General features: G+C 37.8%; 1 protein-coding gene across 15 annotated transcripts in view; it reads right to left on the reverse strand.

Moving 5' to 3' along the window:
* CACNA2D1 (calcium voltage-gated channel auxiliary subunit alpha2delta 1) overlaps positions 1 to 27,442 on the reverse strand; it is a 433,632-nt gene that overhangs the window by 396,611 nt on the left and 9,579 nt on the right. The window contains exon 1 of one of the 15 annotated variants that reach the window (XM_052789140.1): positions 18,707 to 18,950. The exons of the other annotated variants lie outside the window; for them this stretch is intronic. Within the exon in view, the coding sequence (XP_052645100.1) occupies positions 18,707 to 18,762 (56 nt within the window). The 5' untranslated portion in view covers positions 18,763 to 18,950. Of the gene's footprint in view, positions 1 to 18,706; positions 18,951 to 27,442 lie in introns of those variants that run through there. 15 annotated transcript variants of the gene reach the window in all.

The raw sequence follows: 27,442 nt of genomic DNA on the forward strand, positions 1-27,442 counted from the left end.
GGCCCACTTTTATTGGTTATCTACCATCTTCATGATCACGATTACTTCCATGACTCTATATAATCAATTACTTTAAGTAAAAAGCCACTCTAATTCATGACACAAACACATTAAAATTGCATCACTTAATAAGGAAGCAGCTTGAGGAAAATCACAGCGCATAACTAAAATGTTCAACATGGTCTTTGGATGTTAGCATTAAAGAGCCAGAATTCCTTGCGCCAGAATGAACGCTTTACAGCACACAGTAATGGCACCCGTAAATATGAAGCATGACATGCTGGAAGCATCTGTACAACAGTAATTGCAGCTTCTACTTGGGGAATTTGATGAGCTCCAGTTTCAGTACCACAATGAAAAATTGATACTTTAAGAATGGACAGGGGAATGGAATAATGAAGTAATGAAAGAAAAGACTTCAGGGGACTTGTTTTTTTCCTTCTTTATTGTGGGCCTGCTCCTCTACAAACAGCAAGTGTCTGCTATAAAATGATAAACCTCTTCAAATCATAACAATTTCAAAGAAATACAAAGTAGAGGGATGGAGGGAGGAAAGGCTATGAAACCTTGCTGGGTTTTTTCATCACTTTCAAAATGTTCATTGATGTCAGTAATGTCAGGATTTTCCCAAGGAAAACAGTGGAGTTAGAAAATGTCCTGAATAACATCACTGAAACAGAAGCTATGTTTGTGTTAGCAAAGACTGTGGCACATCAGGAGCAAATCATAGAATCATAGAATCATAGAATCATTTCGGTTGGAAAAGACCTTCAAGATCATCAGGTCCAACCATTAACCATGCCCCCTAAACCATGCCCTGGAGTACCCTGTCCACTCGCTTTTTGAATACCTCCAGGGATGGTGACTCAACCACTTCCCTGGGCAGCCCATTCCAAATCTGGGGAGGAAAGCAGTTATGCTGAGGACCAAATTCCCAAACCAGGTGCACTTGGGGCATTTTACTTTGGACTTCATTATAGTTTGGTCCTGTCGACTGAATGCCTGTGAGCAGTTAGAGAATGTTAGTCATGCTCTTGAAGCACAACTTCCAGTTAATTTTCACCTGGAATAAAATTTGTCTGCACCAAGATCACTCTGCAACATGAATCCAATGTGTACATTCCTGATCTGAACTAAAATGCTAAGCACACCAGAATCTACAGCTAAACTTAGTAAGCTTTTGCAATAATATTTGTATTCCCTTTCTCACAGTCATGAGAATTTCCAACACTATTCCTTCTTCATTTATAAAGAACTTTTTTTTTTTAAACTGAGATCACTGTAAAAGAGTTTGCAACATAAAGATTTGATTTTTATGCTCATTTTATCCCTTTATTACTCATTTTCTTAATGATGGCCTTCACCGCAATCATTCCATCAAATCATAAGTAAATCAAAATGCATTCAACTACTGGTAAGAACATGAAAGATCAGAAAGGTTTGTCTCAAGTACCAGAACTGCTGTGTAGTTCTGAGGTACTTCCACAATAGTTGGGGAGGAGGGTGCATTGCCTACTTTGTCAATACACCAAGCACTATGAAAATAATTTTACAACTCATATTCTTAAGACTTATTATCACTCTAAAAGAGAAAGTTCATTTATGTAGGTATGTATATAGATGGCTAATTTGTTCTTTTTTTGGTCTATATGTATGGAAAATACATCATCCTTAGATTCCTTTCCTTTCTCAATATCCTCCTGGAACTGAGAGGCCTAAAATGGGTGCTGTACTCCAGCTGCAGCCTCACCACTGCTGCGAACATGTGCAAGAGCGATGGAGCTTACGGTATGAGTGGGGTACAGAGCGAGTTTCAAACCGGTTCCCAGAGTTACAGCTGTGGTGTACCTGGGCATCAGGGCTGTGCCTGTGTGCACATCCAGTGTACTTGGGCCATTAATTCCCTGAGTGGGCCAGGAACTCCTGCACAGAGGAGACCGTGGACTGATCTGAGTCTAAGGACTTATTTTATCCAAGGTGAATGACTGAAGCCCAGCCAGCTCCACAGCAAAGTCACTAACTGGTGCAGGAGCTTTCCAAGTGGGAATTTTGGCCAGTCCTGAAGATTGCCCCAGGAAGCTTCTGCTGTACCTGGACTGATTTGGACCTTTCACTGCATTGAACAACATCCTTTGGGGTGAATCTGGCCAGACACTCTCCTAGGTGGTTTCTGCTGCAGAATTAACTAAATTGTTATTTTTAAACATTCAGCAGAAACCAGTCCTGCAGGTGAAAGCATGGTCACGTAGGACAGCCTCTTGTACATAAGACAGACAGTTAGGGGACGTTTTGTGTGTACTTTAAAATAATTTTTAGTGATGGATCACATTTGTACTTAAGTGATCAGGTAGGACACTGGTCACTTGATATAAGAATTCAGCAGAACAGTGCTCATTACAAAATTATAAACTACCTCTTACAGTTGCTTTTTCAGAGGTATTTTAAATGTAATGCAATTATATGCAGAAAAATAATAAATTACTTTGAATTATAACTTTCAGTAACAAAAAAACCACACAAGAAATGTTATTGTTTTCACAGCAGTTTTAAACAGATCACCTAGTTCTTTAAATGTGTGCATATGTGTGTATATGTAAATACCTGTATATACACACAAATATAACTTTACACAGAAGTCTTTTTCAATGATTCATCAATACATCAAATGATTAATTCCAAATACATTTTAGCAGTAACAGAAAAATGTAACATTTACACAGCTCAAATTCATAGTTATACTGGAAATTGTTTAGAAATAAATATTAGTAGTTAGTGGATATAGCTCCACTATTTCTCACTCTCTAACTACTTTTAATAGAAGAGTTTTTCTCTACTCTCATATTACAAGGTTTTTAGTGAATTAATGTCTTTATTTCTTTTTCATGTGTGTTGAACCACTGCAGTAAACAAACCTGCATGAACATGGGGGGGGGAGGATTTACATAGACATACCTTTTGACACATCACTCTATCAGAGAATAAGGATCTGATTTTTTTGTATTACAATATTAAAAATCCATTTTAATATTTCCCTGTCCTTAACTTAGTCCTTAATCCTGCAAACTCTTCTGCATAAGAAGCCTCATGTGCCTGCATGAAAACCACAAAAGGTAACAAGAAAAATTAACTTGCACCTTCCCATATGGAACTGATTACAGAACTACTGATTCAATCTGCAATTAATAGAGCAAAGAAGAGCAAGTATGGCAGCATCAGCTTCCCTGCACAAGCTAATAAAAATGGCCAAATTTCTACTCCTCTTATCTGCAGTGCATATATCTACTCATCAGCTTACCACTGTGTATTTCTTACTCATCCCATACACAATTTCCACTGAAGGCATTAGGAATCCAGTGCAAAGTAGAGCTATGTAGCAGGCATTAGGGATCTGCAATGCAGACTGGAGAATAGATTTTTTGCTACTGTTTCAGTCTGCGTTTTCTTATGTGGATACAGATTATTCTGATTAGCAACAGTGTCATCTTGGAGCACAGTTTGAGCTGTGATATACCAGCTTAATGGAGAACAGGGAAGAGCTCTAATACACTTTAAAAGGACTAGCTGTAGAAAGGTGTTGAAGCACACATAAAATTACTTGTGCTATAAAAAATATCACTAAGGCAATCTCTAACACGCTATTATAAAATTTGTATTTATATAAGAAATTAGAGTGGTGCTCCAAAAAGCCAGAATAGATTCCATTTGTATTATAGCTAATAAAGCTTTGCCAGATAGGAAAGAACCTAAAAACGACAATTTATTATGATTTTCTTAATTTGCTTCTTGAAAAGAAAAAGAACATTCCATGGCCAGGCAGGTCCTTTAAATCAATGGAGGGACTTTAAGCATTAACAGCATCTCCCACATCTAGTAGTGAGGAGAACCCATGGATGATTTTCATGTGAAGAACTTAAGAGCATGAAGAACTTAATCTCCACATCAGCAAAGTACTAATAAAAAGACTGACATCTTACAAGATTATCAAATTCAGATAATGAAGCAGATACGGTGCGGTACAGGAATATTGGTTACTTAGGTGAACGGGGGTCTGAGTATCACACAGAGTTTCAAGATAATCTGAAGAAATAAATGGGAGGCAAGCTTGGGGAAGAAGGATTGGATGAACATGGCACACATTGGTAGTAAAAAGCAGCTTGCTGAGTTGGAAGGATGTTGTTCTGGGGTTGTACAACATACTGCAGCACTGAGTACTGAATTTTATTGTAAATAATTATTTCTTCTGCAATAACATGTGGGAACCCATGGACTACATTATCTGGCTACAAAAACAGGGAGTACAGAGATCATCTCTGCAGCAACAAATCATCAGTAAAAGTGTGAATCTTCCTGGGAAATTCTGTGTTCTGTGCCTGCTTCCAGCCGGCTGGAGAAGAGCCATTTCCACCCTAAAACCTGTGTTAGCACTGCCTTATGGCCAGGCTGTTACAGCCTGCCTCCCCACATGGCCTATTAGCCAGCACAGCACTGTCGCTGACATGGCTACGCACACTCTGGCTGCCAGACAGCTTCGTGTTCAAGCAAAGTGAGCTTGTATTTGCCCACACACATAGTCACAGCCTAAGGAACACCTCAGTCATATGCAAAACTCTCATGTTTCCATCAGCTTTTTACACTTCGGGTGCAAAACAGAATTGCCATGTGTCAAGCATGTGACATGCAATCCATACTGACAGACTGTATCCTTACAGGTGAATACCTGAATGGCTTTTGCAATGCAATTGTCTCACATCATTTCACCCTCTCAGCAGAGGATTTTGGACATCTAACAAGACAAAAAGAATCAGACTAACAGATATCAGAAACAAGGTAGATGTGAAGCAGTTAAGAAAAAAGAAAAAGAAAACCCACCCCAAAACCAGGTGCCAATGCTTGCAGAGGGTGAGCTGAGAGCAGAGTTTGGCCTTCAGGTGTAAAGCATTTTTAATGCTTACAAGCATTATCAATCTTGAGAAGTGATGCCTGGTTTAGTGAGGGTATTTTATCCATTCCTGATGTTAGATAGAAACTCAGCAGGTTTTTTGGTTACTACGCTAGAGTACAGAGGGAGGAAAAAAAAAAAAAAAAAAGAAAAAAGAAAGTATCCTGCCAGAAACCTGTACCTCAAAGCAAGATAACCACTCTGCTAACAAATTACTCCACTGGAATCTCACCATATGTTGCTTGCACTGTACCTGTTGATATTTAGGCTTCAGGCAGCAGCAAAGAAGATTTAGAGAATCTTAATGCTGCAGCAGAGGTGTATAATTTTTTTTAAAGATCGTATCTAAGAAGCTGACCGTCAAGCAAACTGCCTGCAACATAAGCTCACCTTCATGCAGTGTGGTCAACTCTCTTAGCAAGCCAGAGCCCTGAGACTGAAATATTACTGTGGGAGGAATGATAAAGCTTCAAGGATATTACGATTTTTTTCTTTCTCTCTAGAACCTGTGCCAATGTTTTACCTGTCACGGGAGAATAACTGTGAACATCACCCTCTACTCATTTAGTATTGTCTTTCTGGCATCAATTCCAAAGGGCTTGTAGATCAACCAGCTCAGAAACCAGCAGCTTCTTTATCGGTGAAGAGTGACATCGTGACTCTCTAATATTGGCCCTGCCAATATCCCACAACCTGTGACCTGAGAAATCACTTCCAGAGGTAAAGGGACATTCAGATTATAATGCTGCTCACTCCTTAGTCTACTTATTGAGAGAATCGTGCTATGCACCCCGGGTCTAGTGGCATCCATTCTGGTATGGGACTGACGGACTTAATGCAGACTTCCAGTTATCACTACTCCTGGGTGGAATCAAGCAGGGGTTTAGCACAAGGACTAACAGGATTGTGGTTCCCAGGGAGAATATACCTCCATGCCATATGACACAGCCAAATCTTCCATCCTCATCACATTCAGAAGAGTAACATGCTCTCTACGGTATATAGGGAATTGCTCTAAACTTTTCTGCTTTCAACTAGTGACATACAGGAATTTTTCTACAAGTGACAAATCAGTTTGCTTGGGAAAATGCCACAAAAAATCATTAGCACATTGTAAAAAACATGCAATATCTGGATACTAATTTCTTGAAAGCCCTTGCACAGAGACATTTCTGACAGTAAGTTTGGTTTTAAAAGTTATTCCAAGCCCTTCATATACAAATAATATTTATTCATTAAAGATCATGAAGAATTATGAAAAATAGAATGTCTTAGCTTTAAATAACATTAAAAAAATACTGGTATGTTTTAAAATGTTAGACTTTCTTCAAAAAGTTTCTGTCAATTCCTTTCCAGCCTCGTTGCTTTTTTTATTTGTCCTCCCCGGTTATGGTCTACTGTATGCAATGTAAAGTAAAACGTATCAATTTTAAGAGCCGTTTAATATTTTTGAGAAGTTTGACAGAAAGGGCCTTTTCCTGTTTATCATTTTTAAATATGTGTCTGTTCACCTTCAAATGTCATCTTGGACTGACAATTCTTGTTTAGTTTTTTTCTTCTTCTTTTTCTTTTTTTTTTTCACTAAGGAAAGAAACCTGAAAAATTAATTGGGAGGGATAGTTGAAGAGATCTAGACATATAAAGAAATCCTTACCAAAATTCTTTGGACAACAAAGTAATTTTTTCAGTTTACTATTATATAGCAGTTTAACTACTATGCCAGTTGCTACAAAAGATATCTGATTTCATTACATTACCAGAAAATAAAAGACATTGCTTCTGCTTATTTACACTCTATAATTCCACATCATGATATGGAAATTATTCATCTTTCTGGCTGGAAAGGTTTCAGTCTTTACTATGATTTCTAATTCCCAAAACTAACTTTGTTTTCTTAGAGAGTCTAACACATTAAGCTTTGTGTCTTCTACATTTAATGCATTCCTTGTATAGAGCCCTATGGTCAAAGTCAAGACACGTTCACAAGCTAGCTTTTTCTGAATCCCACGATACTGCAAACTTGTATCATCTTTCAGAAAAGGGCATATATAAGAAGCTCCTGTAAGACTGAGCCATAGACAAAAGAAAACCTGCTAATAAAATACAGACAGAAACAAAAGAGGGGATAAATAGGGGCATTGTGGTGCTCAGGCTCTGACAGTTTGAAGAACAATCAGGAAAGATTATTGGCCTCTTTCAGCCTCTTCAACACACGACTGGCCTGAAAAACTGTTCTTATTTAAAGAAGATGAATGGAAATAAAATGCCTACTCCATGTGGGTAATCACTCCTCTCTTTATCCTTTGAGTCCGAGTCCTTACTAAATTCGGTCCTTCAACTGGTCAGGAAATTCTCTAATGATATGTAATCCCAGAGCTGGAGGAGAGGTCATGTGCTGACGGTAGAAATTACTGTGTGAGGTGTCACATTAACCAGAAGGTCTAAATAGGTGATCACACTAATAATCTATGGTCTAGGTCACCACACTACCTGCCGCAAGTCTTAACAGCCTTTATCATTTTTCCAGGAAAGGAGAAAAGTAAGGATTATGAACTCTAGGGCATATATCTCCTGCACGTAGAGTCTACTTTGCCACATTTCATCATCACACCATAAATATATCATGAATTAATTTCATCCCATCCTCCAAGAAAGTTATTAAAAGGTCATTGTGATGATAGTATAGTCTCTGTTATGATATATATGCCGCACAAATCTTCACCTACAACTGACTCTTATCCTGTTGAGCTCACACAAAAGACATGGCACAAGCAGAAAATAATCACCAGCACATTAAGTGTGTTACTGTTGTTATCATTATCGTTGTTTTGTGACAAAGTCACACTTGTGGACCATGAGCCATACTGCTATGCTCTGCCTGCAGTTATGCCATCTTTGTGTTGTGGCCAGAGTGTCCCATCTCACAAATAACTTACAAAATACAAACCCAAATACAGGTGGATAAGACAGTTCTAGAAAATAGCAGGGCAATATTGCTCCATGTACCAGGCAAACGTCTCAGCACATCACCAGACTAACCGCTGTCAAGTTTGCTGATGAATCAGAGCAAATAAGAAGGCTAAAGACAAACCTGAAGAGGAAAAAGAAACACTGGCTATTAAGACGTTTACAGAGAGACCCTATCTCGAGAATATGGACAACAGAGGAGAAAACACTGTTGGAAATTGTAAAAGGTGGCTGATAGCAATTATCATCATGGACTAAGCAGAAACAGAAACTATCTTTCCAGTAGAACAAACTAGCAAAGGTGGAAGGACCAGCTGTAACATTTTGTTTGAATATGGATAAAGTAAAAGAGTTTTAAATTTTTAGTTTTTCCTCTCTTCTACAAATACTCCTTTGAATTCAAGCTTTCCCTGAGCACAGTCCAAATAAAAGCAGAGTCAAAACTCCAGTATTTGGCCCTCAGCAGATTGCTGTGGCCAGAGAAGAGCAAAAAGCAATCTACTAACCTTTGAGGGCTTTTGTTGTTAAACTGCAACGACACTCCTACAGCTACGAAACGTTGATGCTTCCTAACAGTATAAGGGTCTAAACTATCTCCTGAGAACAAGGGGTAGGGATACAGCTGTAGTCCTAAAGAAAACAGGCAAGGGACCATTGTACAGCTATGACAGCAAGCGTCAACAAAGACTGCATCCATGTACCTCGATTCTCTTGCTCTTCCCAAAGTAGGGACCAATTCCAAAAGTGGGGACCACTTCCAGCATGTTCACTGAGAGCAGAACATTTATTTTGCTGATCTCAGAAGTAAGCTCGGGCATCATCTAGGAGTTAGCTTGCACCAGGGCTACTCCTGGCATCACTTAAACAGCATAAATGATCATAGGCCAGTTCAAAAGCCCACACTTTGGATCCGTTCTATTTATTCATTCACTTTAAGTCCATTCTGATTGACCAATCCCTTGCATATTTGTAATAGCCCAATACAAAGGACAAGGAAAAGGTTTTGTTTATTTGTTTGTTACATTCTGTGAAATGCTTTAGGAACCTTGTAATAATCCCTTTTCTTCCCCAGCCCACTCTTATAGGCTGGAAAGGACAACAAAATAGTCCCCATCACCTCTTTGCGCATAGAAGAGTCTTAGTGACCTGAGGATTCAAGGCCTCATCACTCCGTTCAAGAAAAGCAGAAGTAGATAATGTGCGATAGATACAAACACAAGCAAAGCCTTGGTTGAGCTGTATGGACAGGTAGAATGCTTTTACCTGGTCTGCTGATGATATCACGTGGAGCTGGCATTTTAACAAGGCACCTGTCCAGAGTTCTCAAGATGCATTATCAGAGATGACCAGAAACTATTCTGTACTTGGCAGATTTGGGATAAGTAAAATATTGATGTAATAATAAAGGTGATGATGGTTGCTGGAATTTATTTTGCATAATATGTAAGTCTTTACAAATTGCTCTTGCCAGTGGTTGTCTACTCCGCTCTCTAGTCACTCTTGTGATCTAAAACCTTTTTGTAAATACTTACATTTCTCCTCCCTCCCTGCTCCTTAGTTTAAACCATTCATTTTTACCACTTTCTTCTGGAACTCTGTAAACCTCTTCCCCCGTTTATATCATCACCTTGAAGGTGTATATATGGACCATGACCGTATGACCACAGTCTTCTCTCTTCTGAACTATATACACTTAACTTTTTTAACCTGTTCTAAGGACTTAGATTCCAATTTTTAGATCTTCAAAAAGAAATCTTTCTATTTTCTCCAGTTCTTTCGTACTCATGTCCTTCCTAAGAAGCTGCAGACAGAAATCACATGCACTACAAAGGAAAGTGCCTATAAGTCTACAATTAATGTCTTAAATTTGCAGGTTATATGATCAAGAGTTTTATAAGTGTCTAATTATTCTGCCCAGGTATGCAAGACATGGCAAAGTAGACTGATTTTCAAATCTTGCTGAATGGTTACTTTTATAAAAATCTAACCTCAAATATTGAAGCACAGAGTCACTTTGGAAAATGTACAGATGCTAATTTAAATATTTGTTTTCATTTGAGAGACTTTTTCTTTTCTTTCTTTCTGGGAGAGTGTTGTTTCCTATAATGTGGCTACTCTTCTGCCTCATATCAGCTGCCCTTTTTTTTCCTCTCGAGTTTCAAAATAGCTCTTCTCCCAAACCATTTTTATACATTCTTTTATCTTCTCCCTTCAAAGTGATTTTTTTTTAATGAATTAACAATGAGAACATTGCACAAATCTTCTAGACTTTCCAAGACACTGTGCAGCAAGGTCACTTTTGTTCACTTACTACTTTCTGAATGCTCACAGTACCTCAATGCTGTTTAAATTGATGATTTCAGACTTTTATTATGCATCTTCATATCAATTCCCTCTTCAATTTTCTTTTGCTAAAAATGACTAGATTTAATGAAAAATATTTGTTTAACAGTATTTCTGGTTATTTCCATAAATGCCATCTGAAATATTCTGTAATAACTTCTGACACTGTTTACATATTTTTCCAGAATAGAGTAATTGCTTGCTATCTCCCTAGGTCAGTCTCTGTTCTACTTTTTTTTCTTTTTTTTTTTTTTTCTTCCCTTCAAATATCAAATATTACTTCTGACACATAGGATTTACAGTAGATAATTTTCACAGATTCAGAAGCTGTCCCTTTAGAGCTCTAAAATGTATGCTGTCCGGACCTGCACATTTACAGACTGTGTAAGTCTAACTAACTAATGCTTGGTTATGCTTCCTTGGGGTTATGCAAAGGTGACAGTTTGATAACTGCTTGGGGATAATGAAGTTCAAATGTTCTGAAGTTGGGGACATGTATTTTGGCTGATGAAAACCGAGTAGTCATCTCTTCCATTAACCTACGGTCTTAAAGATACACCTCACAACATTAAAATCAAAAGAGTTGGAATTTGCATTTAGTTTTACAGGATGCTATTTGAAGAAGTCTTTTTTAAGTTTTGCGGCTGTAGGCCCTGTACTCTCCTATTCTTTTTTTATCCTATTTTACATTACTTTGACATTTTTCAAGTACAGAATCTGGATCCTTTTGTATGCCTTCACCACTGTGATAATGTGCTGCTATCCCCTTTCCTTGCATCCTCCCTTTTTCCCATTTCTTATACTTTTTTCTGTACAGTCTTTTGAGACACTCAGCTTTCAGACATGTGCAACTGTAATCTCTACCATTTTTAAAGTCTTATTGACTATTAAAATCTGTGTGATAAATGTGCCCCTTAGGATAAATTTACAAATCCAGAAAAACAAAATGCATATAAAACAAAAAAAAGTTGAGTTGCGTTTATGGTTCAGTCATTCAAGAAACATGATTTTTATAATAATCTCTACCATAGCAGCACAGTCATATAAAAAACCTCTTGAATTCTGTACTACAGAAAATCCAAATGCTACTGTTTAACGGTTAAATCTTCAATTAGTCTACTGAGCTGCTCAGACTGAGGTACGATTTTAGTCTGACAAAGCTCCTGCCACGTTTTTTGCATGGGATTTTACTTTCAAGAGAAATCTTTTAATATGTAAATTAATTACTAGATCCAGGCTCAAATTGCAAGCAGATCAGATGACCTGCTATCTTAATAGTTTGCCACTTATCTCATTATATTTACTACATTGTGTTAAAAATCAGCCTCCACATTCTCTTGACTGGACTTCGTAGCCACATATCAGTCTTGATCCATGAGAGACTGTCATGAATTTAGCAGCAGTAGCACAGTCCAAGAAGAATTGCCAGGACCACAGCATGCCTGAGGAAGATGACAAGCTGAGAGTGAATAAATCCAGAACCAGGTACCAGAACACTAGTTTTATGATCAACTGTCTTCCAGTGTAAATGGAACAGAGTGCTTCTTCTCACTTTTATTTATCTGTGGAGAAAAGGTGCTTAATCTTTCCAGTTGCTGAAAGACAAGGAGAGGTTTCAGAGCAAATGTGGCAGCTTGTATGGCAATCTCTATGTTTAGTAACGCCTGAATCACACTGTTTCTGCTAGGGCAACTAATTTTCCTTGCTACAAGGGAAAGCTTGTGTCATATAAATACACTTTGTGGTGAACATTTTTTAATGTTGGTTACAATGGAGTTGGAGAGGATAAATATTTTTATATATATAGATTCTAGTCTATGAAACAAATTTACATGGTGCCTACTACTTTAAAATCTCAGTGCATTATGATCTCAAATTAATTCAGCATCCCTGTGTCATAAAAGGTGACAACTCCTTGCAGTTGAGAAGAGAGACTCGAGGAAATCCAGTGCCTGTCTAAGCCTCTAGAGCAAGCACTTGGTTCTTGGATCTCTGCAGATTTAGGCTGTTGCCATTACCCCTTCCTCGCAGACAGAGAGGAGAAATGTGTCCTGACAGTGCAAAGAAGTGCATTGGCTTTTTGTCATGATGCCCGCTGTCAGAGCTGGGCGAGAGCAGTAGCTCAGAAATTCAACTTTACGTCACATGCTAGTTCAGGAATGAATCGTATCTGCCAGCTTCCTTTACTGGCTAAGTTGTACTGCAGATGCACCAAGGACACAGCCACGGTTCGCCCCATCTCTCGCCTTCACTGGTTTGCATCCCTTGTGCAGGAGAAGGGAGTAGCACGGGGAGAAACAGAGAGCCTACTGCAGTGGCAGAATCGCACCGTGGCCGGATGGAGTTAGATTGCATCTACAAGAGGTGACAGCACATTAAAAAGAAGGAAGAAGAAAGCTAGTGACATCTTCCAGCAAGTACTTTGGAATGCCTCCAGCCAACCTTCAAAGGTGGCCACATGCGTGTCAGACACTCTGCAGTTGCTTCTCACAGCTGGGCTGGGATTGCTCTCCAGCAACACTAACAGCACTTTCACCATGTCCGGGACTGACACTCCGCTCTTGAAAGACTCAAGAATTACAGTAGGGCTGGGGGCCCCTAAAATTAACACTTTTATCAACGCCAGAAAGAATGGATGGAAACGGCTAACTGAGGAAGTTAGCCCAAGTCCTGCCCACACTGCTGTTCTCCGGTGTGTATTTTAGTCCCTCTAGTCATCAGGCTGACACTTTGACAAGCGGCAAATGTCTCCTGATGAAAACCATTAAAAACGTGGTGACTGTTTATAAAGTGCTATGCTTTGGCATGTCGCCCTAAGCCACACTGTATCAACACTGCTCCAGAAAAGATCCTCTTTGGGCCTCTTGCTGGAACGAGGAATAGAAAAATCTCTGACACCTCTTTAAAAAGTTGAATGTGCAACACCAAAAGCTAACACATAAAGTGCGGTGAACACAAAGCTGTGCCGTCTTGCCACCTTTTTTCAGCTGTCCTTTGAGAGCTACGCAGTTCTGGATTGCAAGGGTTGCAGTCCTCATACGGGCTGTAAAACTGGGAGAAATACCTTAACTGTCTGTTGCCTGCTGCAACATAATCACATAGAGAGAACAAATCTACCACAAAGGATGTACATAAGAAGCAGTATTTATGTTGCTGTGTGATTAGTGTTAAGAAACTGACTTCTTAATGTGAAAAAAGCATATAAGTAGTGAAAATAGAGAAGTTACTTATATTTTTATCATTAGATTCCAAGCAATTCCAGAAATCTAGATCACATTCCTTAATTAAACAACCCGAGATTAGTCTGAGCATATGTGATTCATAAGATCTTACAAATCTCTGTTTAAAAAGACTAATTGCAAAACTGGGACCGTCAAGCTGTTACGCTGCCAGGCGGCAACACTCTCCTAGCAAGCGTCCCTTTAATTGTTCCCATCCCATCCCTATGGTTACTTAGTCCCCACTACAAGGTATGTAAACAAAACCTATGTGTTTGGACAAGCCAAGGTGGGAATCTCTCTAGAAGTGCCCCACTGAGTAGTCTGCAGAGCCCCAACTCTGGCATGTGTACTTTTCCCTTAAGAGGATCATGCTACTTGAGGGTTTGCCACTCCTGTGCTTCAGCCACCAAGGGATTAATTCTTGAACTAGAAATGGGATGACTGTGGTCAGGGAAATTTGCAAGCAGGGCTATCAATATAAAGGCTATCAATGGTTTAAGGTGCATGGCTACTGAGGACAAAGAGCACTTTCCTGTGGGGTTCTCAGCTTCCTTTCACTCATGGAAGCAGAGCCCATAAAGTTAATACACATGTATTTCAATTTGTTCTGCATTTCTGTCTATAGCTGATGGGTTTACAGCCGCCCTGGTGTTGACACTTCAGTTTAACATCATATACTGCACACACTAGTTTCCCCAGGACAGGAGCAAGCAGATGTCGATTACAGCTGATGCCTTCATTTCTAGTAAAGTCTTCCCTGAAAAATAGACGAGGTAGTCTTTCCTGGAAGGTTTTGCCTGGGCAGGACAGAGTTTATGCTGCATTTGAGATTGCATGGCTTATATGAATGAAGACTCATGGGAGAAAGCTATGAACCTATACTAGACCTGCTATGCCTTTTACAACCTATGCCTTCCGTACCACTGACATCTTCTATCTTGGGACAGCTGTTGGATCAGTACTGGCTCTCCAATGCCGGGAGAGCAGGATGGCATAGCCGTAGCCACTCTTTGCCACAATAAGGGACACTTGGGTAGATCCTGCTCTCTGATGATCATTTAGTAAAAAATGCTGTGCACGTGTACATCTCTGTCATACGATTAGCCTAAATGTTCAAAATAAATTTGGAGATGAGTACTCAACACACTGGGTCTATAAAGTGTTTGCAAAAAGCATACATAATCAGACTATACGCACACAGTTGTTACTTTCTCTTAATAGAGATTATAATTTTAACTTGTAGGACCTGTTTTCCTGAAGTACCGACTCTTTCACCTTCTCAGTAGAGGTATCTGAGTTTTAGCCTGGAATGGACAAAGTTTTGTGGAGACTGCGATCATGTAAGAGCAATAGCTTTACAAAGAACAAAAAGAGGCATCAGAAGAGATATAGTTTTTTTCATTAAAGAATAATTTTCATAACATCTAAAGCAGTCTCAATCTTCTACACAAAGAGAAACATCTAGAAATATGAATCTTTAAAAATGATTTTTTTTTTTCCTGAAGGAAAGGAAAACGGGAGGCATATGTCTGACCTACAGGTTCTGAGATCCTGTATATCCTAAGCCAGAAATGACAGAAAAGATGATACTATGTAATTGCCACGGCGTAGGTTTGCACTCAGACATAAGGATCACAGTTCCTCCTTGCTTCTTAAAACCGCCATCCTGCCCATCTGTTTTCTGAACCTTTTACTTTGACAGCACTGAATTTGGCCTCTTCCATGTAACTCTTGCCATGAAGAATCCTATTTCACAGGATACAAACCCAAAACATTGCTGCACTAAGAGTATGGGAATAACACCTCATAAGTGGATTTTTTTCACCATTACCTTCAAAAGCAGTGACTAGAATTCAAAAATTAGGACTTACATTACTTTCACTCTAACAAATAAAATACTTGATGTTCCCCACAAGGTCTGAAATTGCTTAAATGTAAATTCTAGTAATGTAAGTACTATTAAACAAGAGTAAAGATAACCTTCTAAAAACTATCCAGCCCTTTGAAAAGTAAATACTTTGTTTGCTTAAGGGACTACTGTACAGCTTGAGAGGATAATTCTTATGTATCACATAAGATATAAGATCTCCATTATTTATACAGCTAGCTGTTAGTCACAAGTCTGTTTTGAAAACAGTGAAGGGCTCCTTCTCTCTGTGGGAAAATCATAACTGACTGTGCTTTTTTCAAGATTTATACCTCCTATCTGTAACTCTGCTGTCTGAAAATGCCCGAGGTTTGTGCATCATCCAACCTGGCCGCTCTTGCCAGGCTTTAATGACTAGCACAGAGAGGGGAAAGAAAACCTACCTTGTACCTGAAATGTGTGCATACAAAAGTGAGTATCACTTCAGAAACTACTTCAGCATGAGATTATGAACTCTGCTTCTAGAGCTCCTCCTCTCTTTATCTGGACAAACATGTATTTGTATCACTATCAGCACTGCAAACCACCCCTACCTAATGCTACAGATTTTCAGTGATCCTTTTTGTTCCATGTATTTGCACTTCAAGCACAATATTACCAAGCATGTAACATAACCACTGGGTCTATTTTTATTAACAATCTTAGTCATTCTGCTCACAAAGTACCATTACATCCTCTTGGTAACCTTCTTACATCCTTAATCCAGTTATAGGCACAATTTCTTATCCCCAACTTCATCCCAGTAAATAGAGAGATAGATGGAAAGAAAGATCAAAAGATCAACGGATAGATTAGTAGGTAGATAAAAAAAAGGTTTTTATTAGGAAGGTAGTTTCCTAACTCACAATCTAAATGCATTTTTTTTTTCTTATCTTTTACTAGGAGCAGTTTTAGTATGAATTATCCCAAACAAACACTAATTTTTGCTTCATGTAACTTTATGATGTAAGATAAAAAATGGAAATATTTTCACATAATCCCAATATGGACCTGATTTAATGCCTGTGGAGGTTGATGGAAAAATCATCTGACCAATTTTTTATTCTATCTAGAAAATGTATCTAGACTATGAAAACACAAAGGTGGAAGTAGAGTACCTGGATTCTGTCCTGGATAAAAGGCGAAGAAGAACCATGTAGACATACAGCCACAACACCGCACCTGTATGTTGTGACTAAAGGACAATGCTCGTGAGAGGAGACTACCACCTCTTCTGTCTAATAAACATGAGACTGTAAAATAAATTCAGGAGAAAAGTTCTTCCCACTGTATTCAGCAAACGATATCCCAAAGGCAGACAGAATCTAGCCAGGTCTCTAGCCAACTAGAAAAAACAGTGCTACAGTGAAAAATAAATTTGGAGGACTGAGGACAGAATAAACTTCTAATTATTAGATGCACAAGCATTTTTAAACAATCAGTTCTGCCTTCCAACCTGGTGGCTCATACCTCAGCAAAGGTAAGTTTGCCTACCATAGTAGCCACTGGTTGCAGCTAAAGCTGTGCTCAGGTAGCTGCATTATCAGCTCATGGCAATTCTGGTTTGCTCCTTTGATAAGTTGCAGTCAGATCACATGAGTTCACACTGAAGAATATTCAGTTTCCCTTGAACCTCTCAAGCTCATAACCAAAACTACTAGGCTTCAGCGGGTTCATGTTCTGATCGGTGAAATGTAACAGAGCTTCCACCCAGAAGGTACATTAGATGCAGTTTGGATTTTCAGGTATAAAGCTTGAGACTATCTGTAACGAGAAAGTTAGACCTATCCCAGTATCTCTTGTCCCAAACCTGAGAAAGCATCCTTTTCTTGGAAACATCTTCCACCTTAAACTGTTTTTCCTTTTCTCAGGGCCAGTCCTGCTATTTTACTTAGCAGCCCTCTTACTTCTTTCTGGGGCTTTGAATCACTCTCCATCAACCACTGAAACAGATGTCCCAGACCTGGCAGAAGCTTGCAATAAATTATACCAATTTATAAAATAGTAAAAAAAAAAAATAGGGGAACAGGTTGTTTCTCATGGCTGGGTATAGGGAGAACAGGTTACCAAAAATAAAACCTTACATAAGCATAACAAACCCATGCTATATTTTGCTACAGAGTTTTTCACAACCAGACAGACCACATGTAACCACTACAACTATCATGAAAAAAGTACTACTGCCTTTCTGAGCCACATAAAGGCACTGACTTCACTTGTGTTCCTCTGTTTAACACAATGTTTAATATCCTAGAAGTGTATTACAATCATAAAACATAAAAATCAAAGCAAATCAGTATCAAAAAGGTTCACCACATGCAAGTCACTTGTCACAATTAAATACTGAATTTTAGGATCTCCTCTGTAGACTGTGAAAAATCTCTATGAATATTAATGGAAACTGGTGACAAGAAAGAGAAAGAAGTTGAGATGCCTGCCTACAGACTAACACAAAATGTGTAACTTGTCTTTAACGCAGTGATACAGCTGGTTTTTTTTCAAATATCCTAATTAGAACTGTTTGTAATGGTAATATATTAAATTTGGCCAATTAATTTTTAAGAATCAGTATTGTGCTGACCTCAACAGAGCATAATAAATGTACACCATGAAAAATATTACTGTGTGATAAAAATACTTTTATTAAGCACTATAAACATTCAGGACAACTGCATTTCTCACCACATGCCTAATTTCCGTGTATAGCAAAGTAAGCCTCAGCTAATGAGTACACTTGCAGTTAAGTCTCTTTTCCTGAGGAAAAATTCATAGGCAAGTGTACAGTTATCTATGTCTGAAAGTATGTTCCTTCATCTAAGAACTGGAGACTGTACTTATACCTAGTGTCAGTGTTTTCCCCAATGAGATATGGCACCATTAACTAAACCGCTAAAATATGGGAGATCTCTAAAAAGCATTTTTCTCTCCTTTCCATCACAAAAGCCATTCCTGACAACTATCATTTCTGAGACATGCTTGCTTATGGTATTCTTCACACTATAGGATAACCTGGTTTGCTAATAATTTTAAAGAAAGCTTGTAATTGAATAAATTTATAAACATTTAAAAGAAACACCCTTCTGGAGCTTAGCTGGTTAAGAGAAATGCTAAATCAGTGCTTGCTGATTGCTGAAGCCAACTGATGGGTGGCTTCTATATTTAGGATCCTCCTTACACCTGTCAAGAGACAGAGACAGACAGGCAGTGAAAAAGAAAGTGTGTGCACCAGAGCAAGCAATCCAGAGACCCATCTCTCGTAGCAAGGAGCTAAAAATAAAAGCAACAAAGAGCAATAAAGAAAACAGAGGAAAATCTTATTATTTATATTACCCTGCTGCCCTGTGACATGCTGTCAGCGAGCGCTCCGAACAGGGTACGGACCTCATTAGTTATCAGCAACTCCGGCTTCCCGCAGGAAGCCACAGCGATGCTCAAAGCTGGATGCAGTCCAACTGTGTCAAACCTGTGCTCCTCAGGTGGATCCCTCTCCCTGCCACTCCTTAGCTGAAAGCGCGAGGCCTTCACAGCAACATTTTCATTCCAAAGCGAACTCCAGCGAATATTCATCCCCGTGCTTAGCTGTGTCACTGGAAAGGGGCTTTCTGGCTTTGATTGGCATCTGCCTGAATCCAGGCTGCTTTCCGTTTGCTAATCTGACAGCACTTCTTTCTATACTGGTGATTTGTAGATACGTATGTGGACGTAACAAAAGGAAAATCACATAGGTTTCTTTAAATAACACTATGCAACCAATTAATAAAACAATCCTATTGTAAAGGCTTCAGATCCCTTCCTTTGTTTTAAACAGAATAAGAGTACTGCATTTCAAATGCAAGGGCATCCAGCCGTAACAGGAGCTTACTTCCAACACATGGATGCTGCCTTCCTCCTACCTGAGGTGCACCATTCCTTTCAAATTTTTGATCTCCCAGTAAGCAGAAATATTTGGGTTTATACAGATTAGGGACAAAGAAAAAGCACTGCTGGGGAAGTAAGGAAAATCATGCTATTTAAATTTACACACATACCCCTTTCTGAATGCTACCTGGCATTTCCTAAACAAAGAAACCAAATTTCACTCCACCTTCCCTGACCCATATCATAACAATCCAAGTAACCTTTTAGACAATATCTGATTCACCAGATTCCCCACATTATTTTTTGGAAAAGGAAACCAAATGGCCTTTAAGTATTCCCCAGTGTCCAACAAACTGTCTCTATTACTGGCCAAGCTTCATTTAAGTTTCAGTAACTATTACTTTCTCAGAAAGCAGACAAAAAAAAGCCTTTTTTTCCCATCAATAGCAGATGAAATGCATATTTATTTGTTAAAAATTAATGATGTGCATGTTTGGGTGAGAGAAAATGTTCAGTCCTCATGAAAGATATTAAATACTCATAAATGTGGATGTTTCAGTTTGGAGACACAGCACAGACAGCAACTGCACAAATACCTCTGAATCTTCCCAAAAGTAACCCTAATTATTTGCCTACCAGCTAGTTTTAACCACTAGTCAGTAGTTACACTTAGCTCACCTGTTGAGTGTACATAACTAATGTTTATGTAGATATTAACTTTAATTATACAGAGGCAAGAGGCAAATGAATATAAAAACACATGGAAGATAATGAACTTACATTCAGCTCAATAAAGATCTAAAGGCATGCGGAGGAAATCTGCATATGATCAATACATGCATGCAGTAGTTCTATGTACCTTACTGTCACAGAAATAACTTCAAACTGTATAGGGCAAAATTACGGCTTTACTGACATCAACATGAATTTTGCAATCTACATCCATGCATCTCCCCCATAGTTTAAAAGACAGAGGATTAAATGATTCAATACTTGCTGGAAATCAGATCCAGAGCAAGTCGTTGTGCCTGGCTTGGTGCAGAGCGGTAATGATGTGCACAGTGCAGACCGATTAGCTAAGGCAAAGATAACCATGTGATATGCCTAAGGTCACACAGTTACTAGCAGTTTATAAAAGGACTTTATAAATTTAGAAGTATAGTTTATATTTTTGAAAAGCTTAGTGCTTTTTTCTTTGGACATCATGTAGATTAATATTCAATCATTTGTAATTCTGCAGTTACAGAATATCCTACTAGTTATTACCATACATCATAATGGGAAAGTATAATACTGTATCAATAATAATGCTAGCACATAGAAATAAGGCAAAGCAGGTATCAACAGTTAAAACATACCGCACACTACTCCCATCAAAACCAATGCAACCCCAGTGTACTCATACAAAGGATGTCAGCCTGAACAGCTGTCAAGAATTCATTGAAGCTGAGATACAGAAATTTAAGTGTCTTCAACTGACCATAGTCCGAAGACAGAACAGGACCATACTATATGTCCTGTAATAAATTAATGCATCTAACTCCTATAATAAACTAGCTGTGCCCAGTCCTACAAATATTTTTTTTACTATTTGTAGCACAACTGGACTGTCCAGAAATATTCACAGGCAAAAACATCTGCAGGATAAGAATGATAAGAGAGATGTATGAAGTTTTATGAAGTCCTAAAGGGTGACAACACACATTTACAAAAGACTTAAGAGCCTTGTACTAAGTATTGGGCAAACTACTGTTCTGTGCTATCTGTCACTAATGGTGTCAACTATGGCAGAGGTTATACCATTCTCTTGGGTACTAAACTGTATAACCTTTTAATGTCTGCCTGCATTACAAGTATGTCTGTTCCACATTGATAACAGTAATGAACACATAAGAGAAAAAATTATAGAAAGTGATTTGGCTGTCTTACATTATGTTAGAGGTGCACACACACTAGTATACATAATATTACCCCTGCCATTATTTGTTCCCCTACAGGTATGATCAGAGAAAACCCTCAGGAGACATAAACTGTATTGCTTTATCATTACTAGGGATGCTGTTTCCATGCCAAACTTTCTGTCTAAGGATCTGTGTCTCATAAGCTTCTGCCATACAGAATCCATAATAATATGGGTTTTGTTTCTTGGTTGGAGCTTCCCAGTACTATGCTAGTAAGAACAGACACACGTATATGATGCATGCACTGCTGCTGTTTGAGGTCTGTATAGAGGAACAGTCACCTGGTCTGAGATACTGCATCACTCACATATATTAAATTGAATGGTATAGAATAAATTCAGCCATATTAGAAATCATATTCAGGAATGCATCAGAGAGATAATAAATGATGCAATAGATTCCTTTCTGTACATAATTTCTATGACTTTTTGAAATTCTCTTACCACCACACAAAAATCAGGGATGACAGACGGTTTCCATGCAGCTTTAGCATTATTTTGTCCCATAGCATAACAGAAAAGGCCAAGCTTAATTTTGTTAAAAGATGTGACCTAAGACAGAAGTGGACGTAAGTCATCATCACAGTGATGATCACATACTTCTTTGGATTTTGTTGTCAATAAAGATATCATATGTAGAAGCCTTTAAAACTATCCACAAATCTTCTACTGAAAGAAGTCTTTGAAAATCAAGTAGGAAAATATAGAATCATAGAATAGTTTGGGTTGGAAGGGACCTCTAAAGGTCATCTAGTCCAACCCCCCTGCAGTGAGCAGGGACATCTTCAACTAGATCAGGTTGCTCAGAGCCCCGTCCAACCTGACCTTGAATGTTTCCACGGAATATGTTGTACCAGAATCATTTAGTGATAATTCCTTCAGATGAACTAGCAATGCAGTACTCGATCCAAAAATCTGAAAGTCAAAGTCTGCAGTAGAAATGTTTTATTGAGAGTCATATTATGACACCATTCCATACTTCTGTCTTCTAAGTGAACTTAAAAATGAAAAGGTTTTTGTTTTGGTTTGGTTTTTTTTTTCTCTTTTAATAATACAACAGTTGGAAAGAAAACAGTTAATGGCAAAGGTACTATCCAGCTCCCAAGTAATACAGGAGAGAGCTTTTGCTTTTCAGATTTCTCTTCAGTACAAATTTAGAAGCTTCAGAAGCACCAAGAAAACTTTTAGAGAATGAATCCACAAGCTACCTATTTGTATTATCAAGTCATTGTGTATATTTAATCTGAATTTTTCTTACCTTAATTTTTAGGTTTAAGTCTGTGAAGCAGCTGATAGCTTGAGTCTTTACCATAATTCTAATAGCAATTTGTATTCAGACTTTTATTCTGCTCTGATATGTAATAGCAAAAATCAGCACTTACACAGCATATTACATTTTGAAAGCACTGTCCAAACAATTCTCTATGCCCTTTTGAAGAATTCACAGAGGAAAGAGAAAACTGGATAAGAATAGAAAAAACAGACCCTGAAACTCCTGTTTTATTTTTGTAAATAAACAGCTTGGAAACTTTAATCCAGCCCTAACTTACAGCTTTGAAACCATGTGAATTCAAATCATGTCTAGTTTTGAGATGCGTAGTGATCCTTTCTTCTAAAAAAAGTAACTGTAGCAATGATAAGGCATTACATTTGTATCAAGGCAGACAAATAGTGGTGAATTACTTCAGTTGAGAGAAAAATCAGGGGGCCATTAAACTGCTGGTTTTAAAGCTCCTGAGAATTTTTTTACTGTATCATTTCAGCACCGTTTCAGACTCTCAGAGAACTACACAAACAATGTAAAATAACAATACTCCACTGTAAATAGCCCTTATTTTTGCATTGATTTTGTTTAGATAGACATTGAGTGCTAAAAAGATTGTGTAATTGCTCCATTCTGAAAATAGACAGCATTATCAGCCAAGAAAACCTTCATTAGTTCATTATCCAATTTTCCCAGGTGAAAGAAAAGTCGCATGGAGGGTGTGTGTCTGTGTCAAATCACATAGTAACAAACCACAAACTGGAATCTATCTAAATTACTGTTGAATTAGAAGCTCCCCTCCACAACAACAAACAAAACTTTGTACCTCATACAGTCTGTATTTGCCTATCATATATTTGTTTAACGACTTTGGACTAAAATACACTTAAAATACTGCAGGTTTAAAAAAACAAGCAGGTTCATTTTATTACTCTGCAGGTATTGTAGGAATGTTCCATTGTAGTTAATGAAGAACTACTTTATTTTAAGCAGTCTTTGAATGAGTCTTTTTGCAGTTGATCCCTGGTTTGCAGGTTATCTATTTGGCCATTAAGAAAGCCTTGAATAAGTTCTATACAAATACACACCATTAAGTGTCAGTATATGAAATCTGGATCTGGTACACCAGAAATCTAAAATTTCAGGTATTGGTGAAATCTCTTAAATTTGGATATGGCTGATCCCAAATCACTACAAGATTAAATATAGAGCTAGACACACAAGAAGCATGAGTTTCTTACCCACATAGGTAACTAGAACGGTCAGTATCTCTGAGGTATGTAGCTGACAATTCCTGTTTGTTAATTTTCAGGAAAAATCCCAGCTAGGAAATAATTCCTGCCCAGTGAAAGGCTGCGCCAGTTATTGAAGTTGCACAGCATAAAACACCCAGGATCAGCCAGCGATTTCTTCTTTTGCAATGAAACAATGTCCTAGCAATAGAAAACATCCATCTCTCATATCTTAGAAACATCTCTTTGCATAGGGTATCTCTACCATAGCTTTTGGGTTCAAAGAATAACTTTTAGCTAATACCTCACTTTCAATTCTCAGTGGCAGATGCTTCAGCAATCTCTCCAGGTAGTGAAAGTTATTACTAGGTTTTCACTGCCAGAGACAAAGTACGTCCTTTGCAGCTTTACCAAAGTTATCTACAAAATCCACCTGTCATGTTAGTGTTACACTGGAGTTGCAGTTTGAATAATTGGCTATAGAAAAAAACTCTTATTAAGTCAAAATCATAAAAGCTGTTAAGTCAAATAACCAAAATAAGAATTCATCTGCATTTTAAGCACATGTAAGCATAATTCTGCCCTTGTATATCTATTTTATATCCTCAGTGAAACATTTTTCCAGCAGAAAAAAAATGGTTGATTTTGTAACTGAAGACAGGATCACAATGAAGATGTATAAGGAAAACAATTTAAGGCCATAAGGCAATTTCAATATCTTGCATTTCCTAGTTTTCAAGTGTTTAGCTTTACAATCAGATAACTTACTTTTAACTTAGAATTTTTAAAGAGTGATCAGCGCTTTATTCTACAAACAGATTATTCCCACAAAGAGTAATGGGACAATTCTAGAGTAGAATACTATTCACTAAATAGAAATAGAGCCCCAGGTAATTAGATATGTGGAACAAAATACTTAATCACCAATGTTTAATCTGTGCTTGCAAAGCTGAAAGCATTACTACTGAATACATAAAGTGTTTGCAGAAGCATGGATATCTACAAGAATTACTGAGCATTTTTGTGCAGAATTACCTTGCAGGCCATAAAAGTATTTTAGTCTATAAATAAATGGAGTTATGAAAGGAAAAATCACTATCAGCAAAATATCTGCAAGCAAAGTATTGTTCAATACATCCACTACAGTATTCTTTACGGCCATTTGTTAATTGTATCTCTCACCATCCATGCAAGGAATTGATGGATGCTTTAAATCCTAATTTTGCAGACTGGGAGAGTGTATCTATACTAGGAACATCTACATAGCAGTTGAGCAATGATACTGGCTGAGTGCTTCTAATAGCAAAACAGCTATCACTTCAGAATTTCACCTCATGTCCCCATAAAGTACCAATATCATCTTTCAGTGTAAACCCAGCTTCACTGGAAAAAAAATACAAAGTTTGTCTGTAAATTTCTTGCTGATTTTAAACGTAATTACCTGAAAAATAAAGATTTCATACCAGAAGATGAACAAATTAGTCGGTTGTGCATAATGAGGGGTTAAAATAAATTACTTCTATCATTCCTACCATTCCAAATTGCAGTGCTGAGCTCTAGAATTAATTGCTTAAGAAAAAAACAAAAACCACAAAAAAGTAAATTTTGTGAAAGCAGTGAAAGCCACTTACAATTATCCTGCACATTACTAGACGTTGCAGTATTTTGAAAAGTAAAGTATTTCTTCCTTACAATTCCATACTTATATAAAATTGTGTTTGTTCCTAATCTGGGGGAACATTTTTCGATGCCTTCCGGCACATTAAGAAGTTCTTTTTCACATGGACACTTGCTCAGTGGGGCACGGACAATGAAGTGGTGTCAGAGCTTATAATTTAAAAGGAAGACAAATGACCACATCTGATATCATGCATGGTTTCTTTCTGATATCTTGCTATTTCTGTCTGTATAGCCTAATACAATCATGTATTACATTTTAATTTATATAATTTTTACAATCATCAGGCCTTGACAGTGATGACTCATTCTGTTGCAATGAAACCTGTATGTGTTTAATCAGAAATTATTTTATGTGGATTCATCCTTGCACTTGGGATTTAAAAGATACAGGACTGATACTCATTTTGCTGAAATTACACTGGTGCAAAGAAGGATGAAATTGGGTACCTAATCATTTCCAAAGACGTTTAGAGTATATTCTTAGCCATACTCTTAGTCATGCAATAAACCAATTAATCCTTCATGTATTTCTAATCAGTCAAAAGTGACTATAAGGACCAGATTCTGCTTTCAGTTACCGCAAAGCTTTTCCCCATGTGCATAGTATAGTGAAATCTCCTTAAGAGATGTTCCTGCACGTATTAGTGGTCCTCTTCCAGCTTATATATCTACCCACATAATCTAAAATACATTCACAAGAGATAAAAGTCTAATCCAAGAAGATGCTAAGGCAAGAAAAGTGGCTTGGTAAATAACAAAAAAATTAGTAAAGACTACACTTCTGTTGTTACTGTTTGTGGCAAGCCAAAATATTTGCAATGAAAACTATGTTACTCCTGCTTGAAATCTTAACAGCCCTGGTGATTATCAGGTAATGTGATTCCTAATGATCACCTTAGGCATGCTACTAGTCCATAAATGGAAACAAGTTGATGCTGGACCACCTAAATAGTACTAATTATGTATTTTTATGACCATCTTTCTTACAGAAGCAGGACATCTTGCAATATGCAATACATTTATTCAAGCAGGATGACAATTGGGGTGTCATTCCCATTTTAGAAATGGGAACAGAAGGAATAAAACCAGCAGTAGCCAGTGCTGCAAAAGAAGCGGGTAGCAGATCAGGTAATGAACTCAAGTGTCATGAGCCCTTGGCTAGTATTGTACCCACCTATTGCCTCTGTTTTAATTAGAAAGCACAAAATATTCACAGTACAAATTTCAGATAAACTGGGCATCTACAGCTCCCAGTGATTTTTCAACAGAGAACAACGATTTGCAATGTGGCAAAGGAGTGCAACTAGCATGCAGCATTGGCATGAGTCAGATATGCTGGCTTCTTTTCACGATACTGTCTGCAGATTTTTGCTGACTCCTGTTAGTTTCTAAAAATGCTGTTAAGCTTATGTTTTACAATCTGTGTACATCCAAGAAGTACAGATCGTGGGGATTAACTTCTTCTAACTCCCTAGATCTCGACTTACCAAAAGCAGCAGATATGTTGGTACCTTTTCTGCAAAGATTCTATTGAAAAAAAGCTTTGAGAACCAGGTAAACCAGAGGTATTATCCATCCAGAAAAGGTCTGGTCATGCAAGTTTCTGAGGTAAGGTGGGAATATAGCAAACACACATCTTAATAAACAAGGCTTAACAGCTTAACAACACTTTTCAACTACAGAGGGCTTTAGAGGCATTAGCTAACAAATTAATCTTGACAATAAACCCTTGCTTGACTAAATGGTAAGATACTGCAGTTTCCTACTTTACTGAGAGAAATTAGCGTGGAAAACTAAGGTACAAAACTTAAGAAATAATGCAAGGCAGATAAAGGGAGGCAAATAATAATAAAGAGAGACGTATAATGATAAAGAGCTCAGCCAAGATACACACAATTCAGGATGTACAACATAGAAAACAAAATCAGAATATTTCTGATTAAATAAAAGTAAATAAAAAAGCTTGTTACCTCTTCTATTTCTATTCTTTTTTTTCCTTTTTTTTCAAATCTGTGCCACTGAATTCATTTATGAGAAAAGTCTCAGATCAAGAAATACTTGCTGCATTGGAA

This window comes from Harpia harpyja, chromosome 6 (assembly GCF_026419915.1).
Source record: "Harpia harpyja isolate bHarHar1 chromosome 6, bHarHar1 primary haplotype, whole genome shotgun sequence".
Taxonomy (NCBI): Eukaryota; Metazoa; Chordata; class Aves; order Accipitriformes; family Accipitridae; genus Harpia; species Harpia harpyja.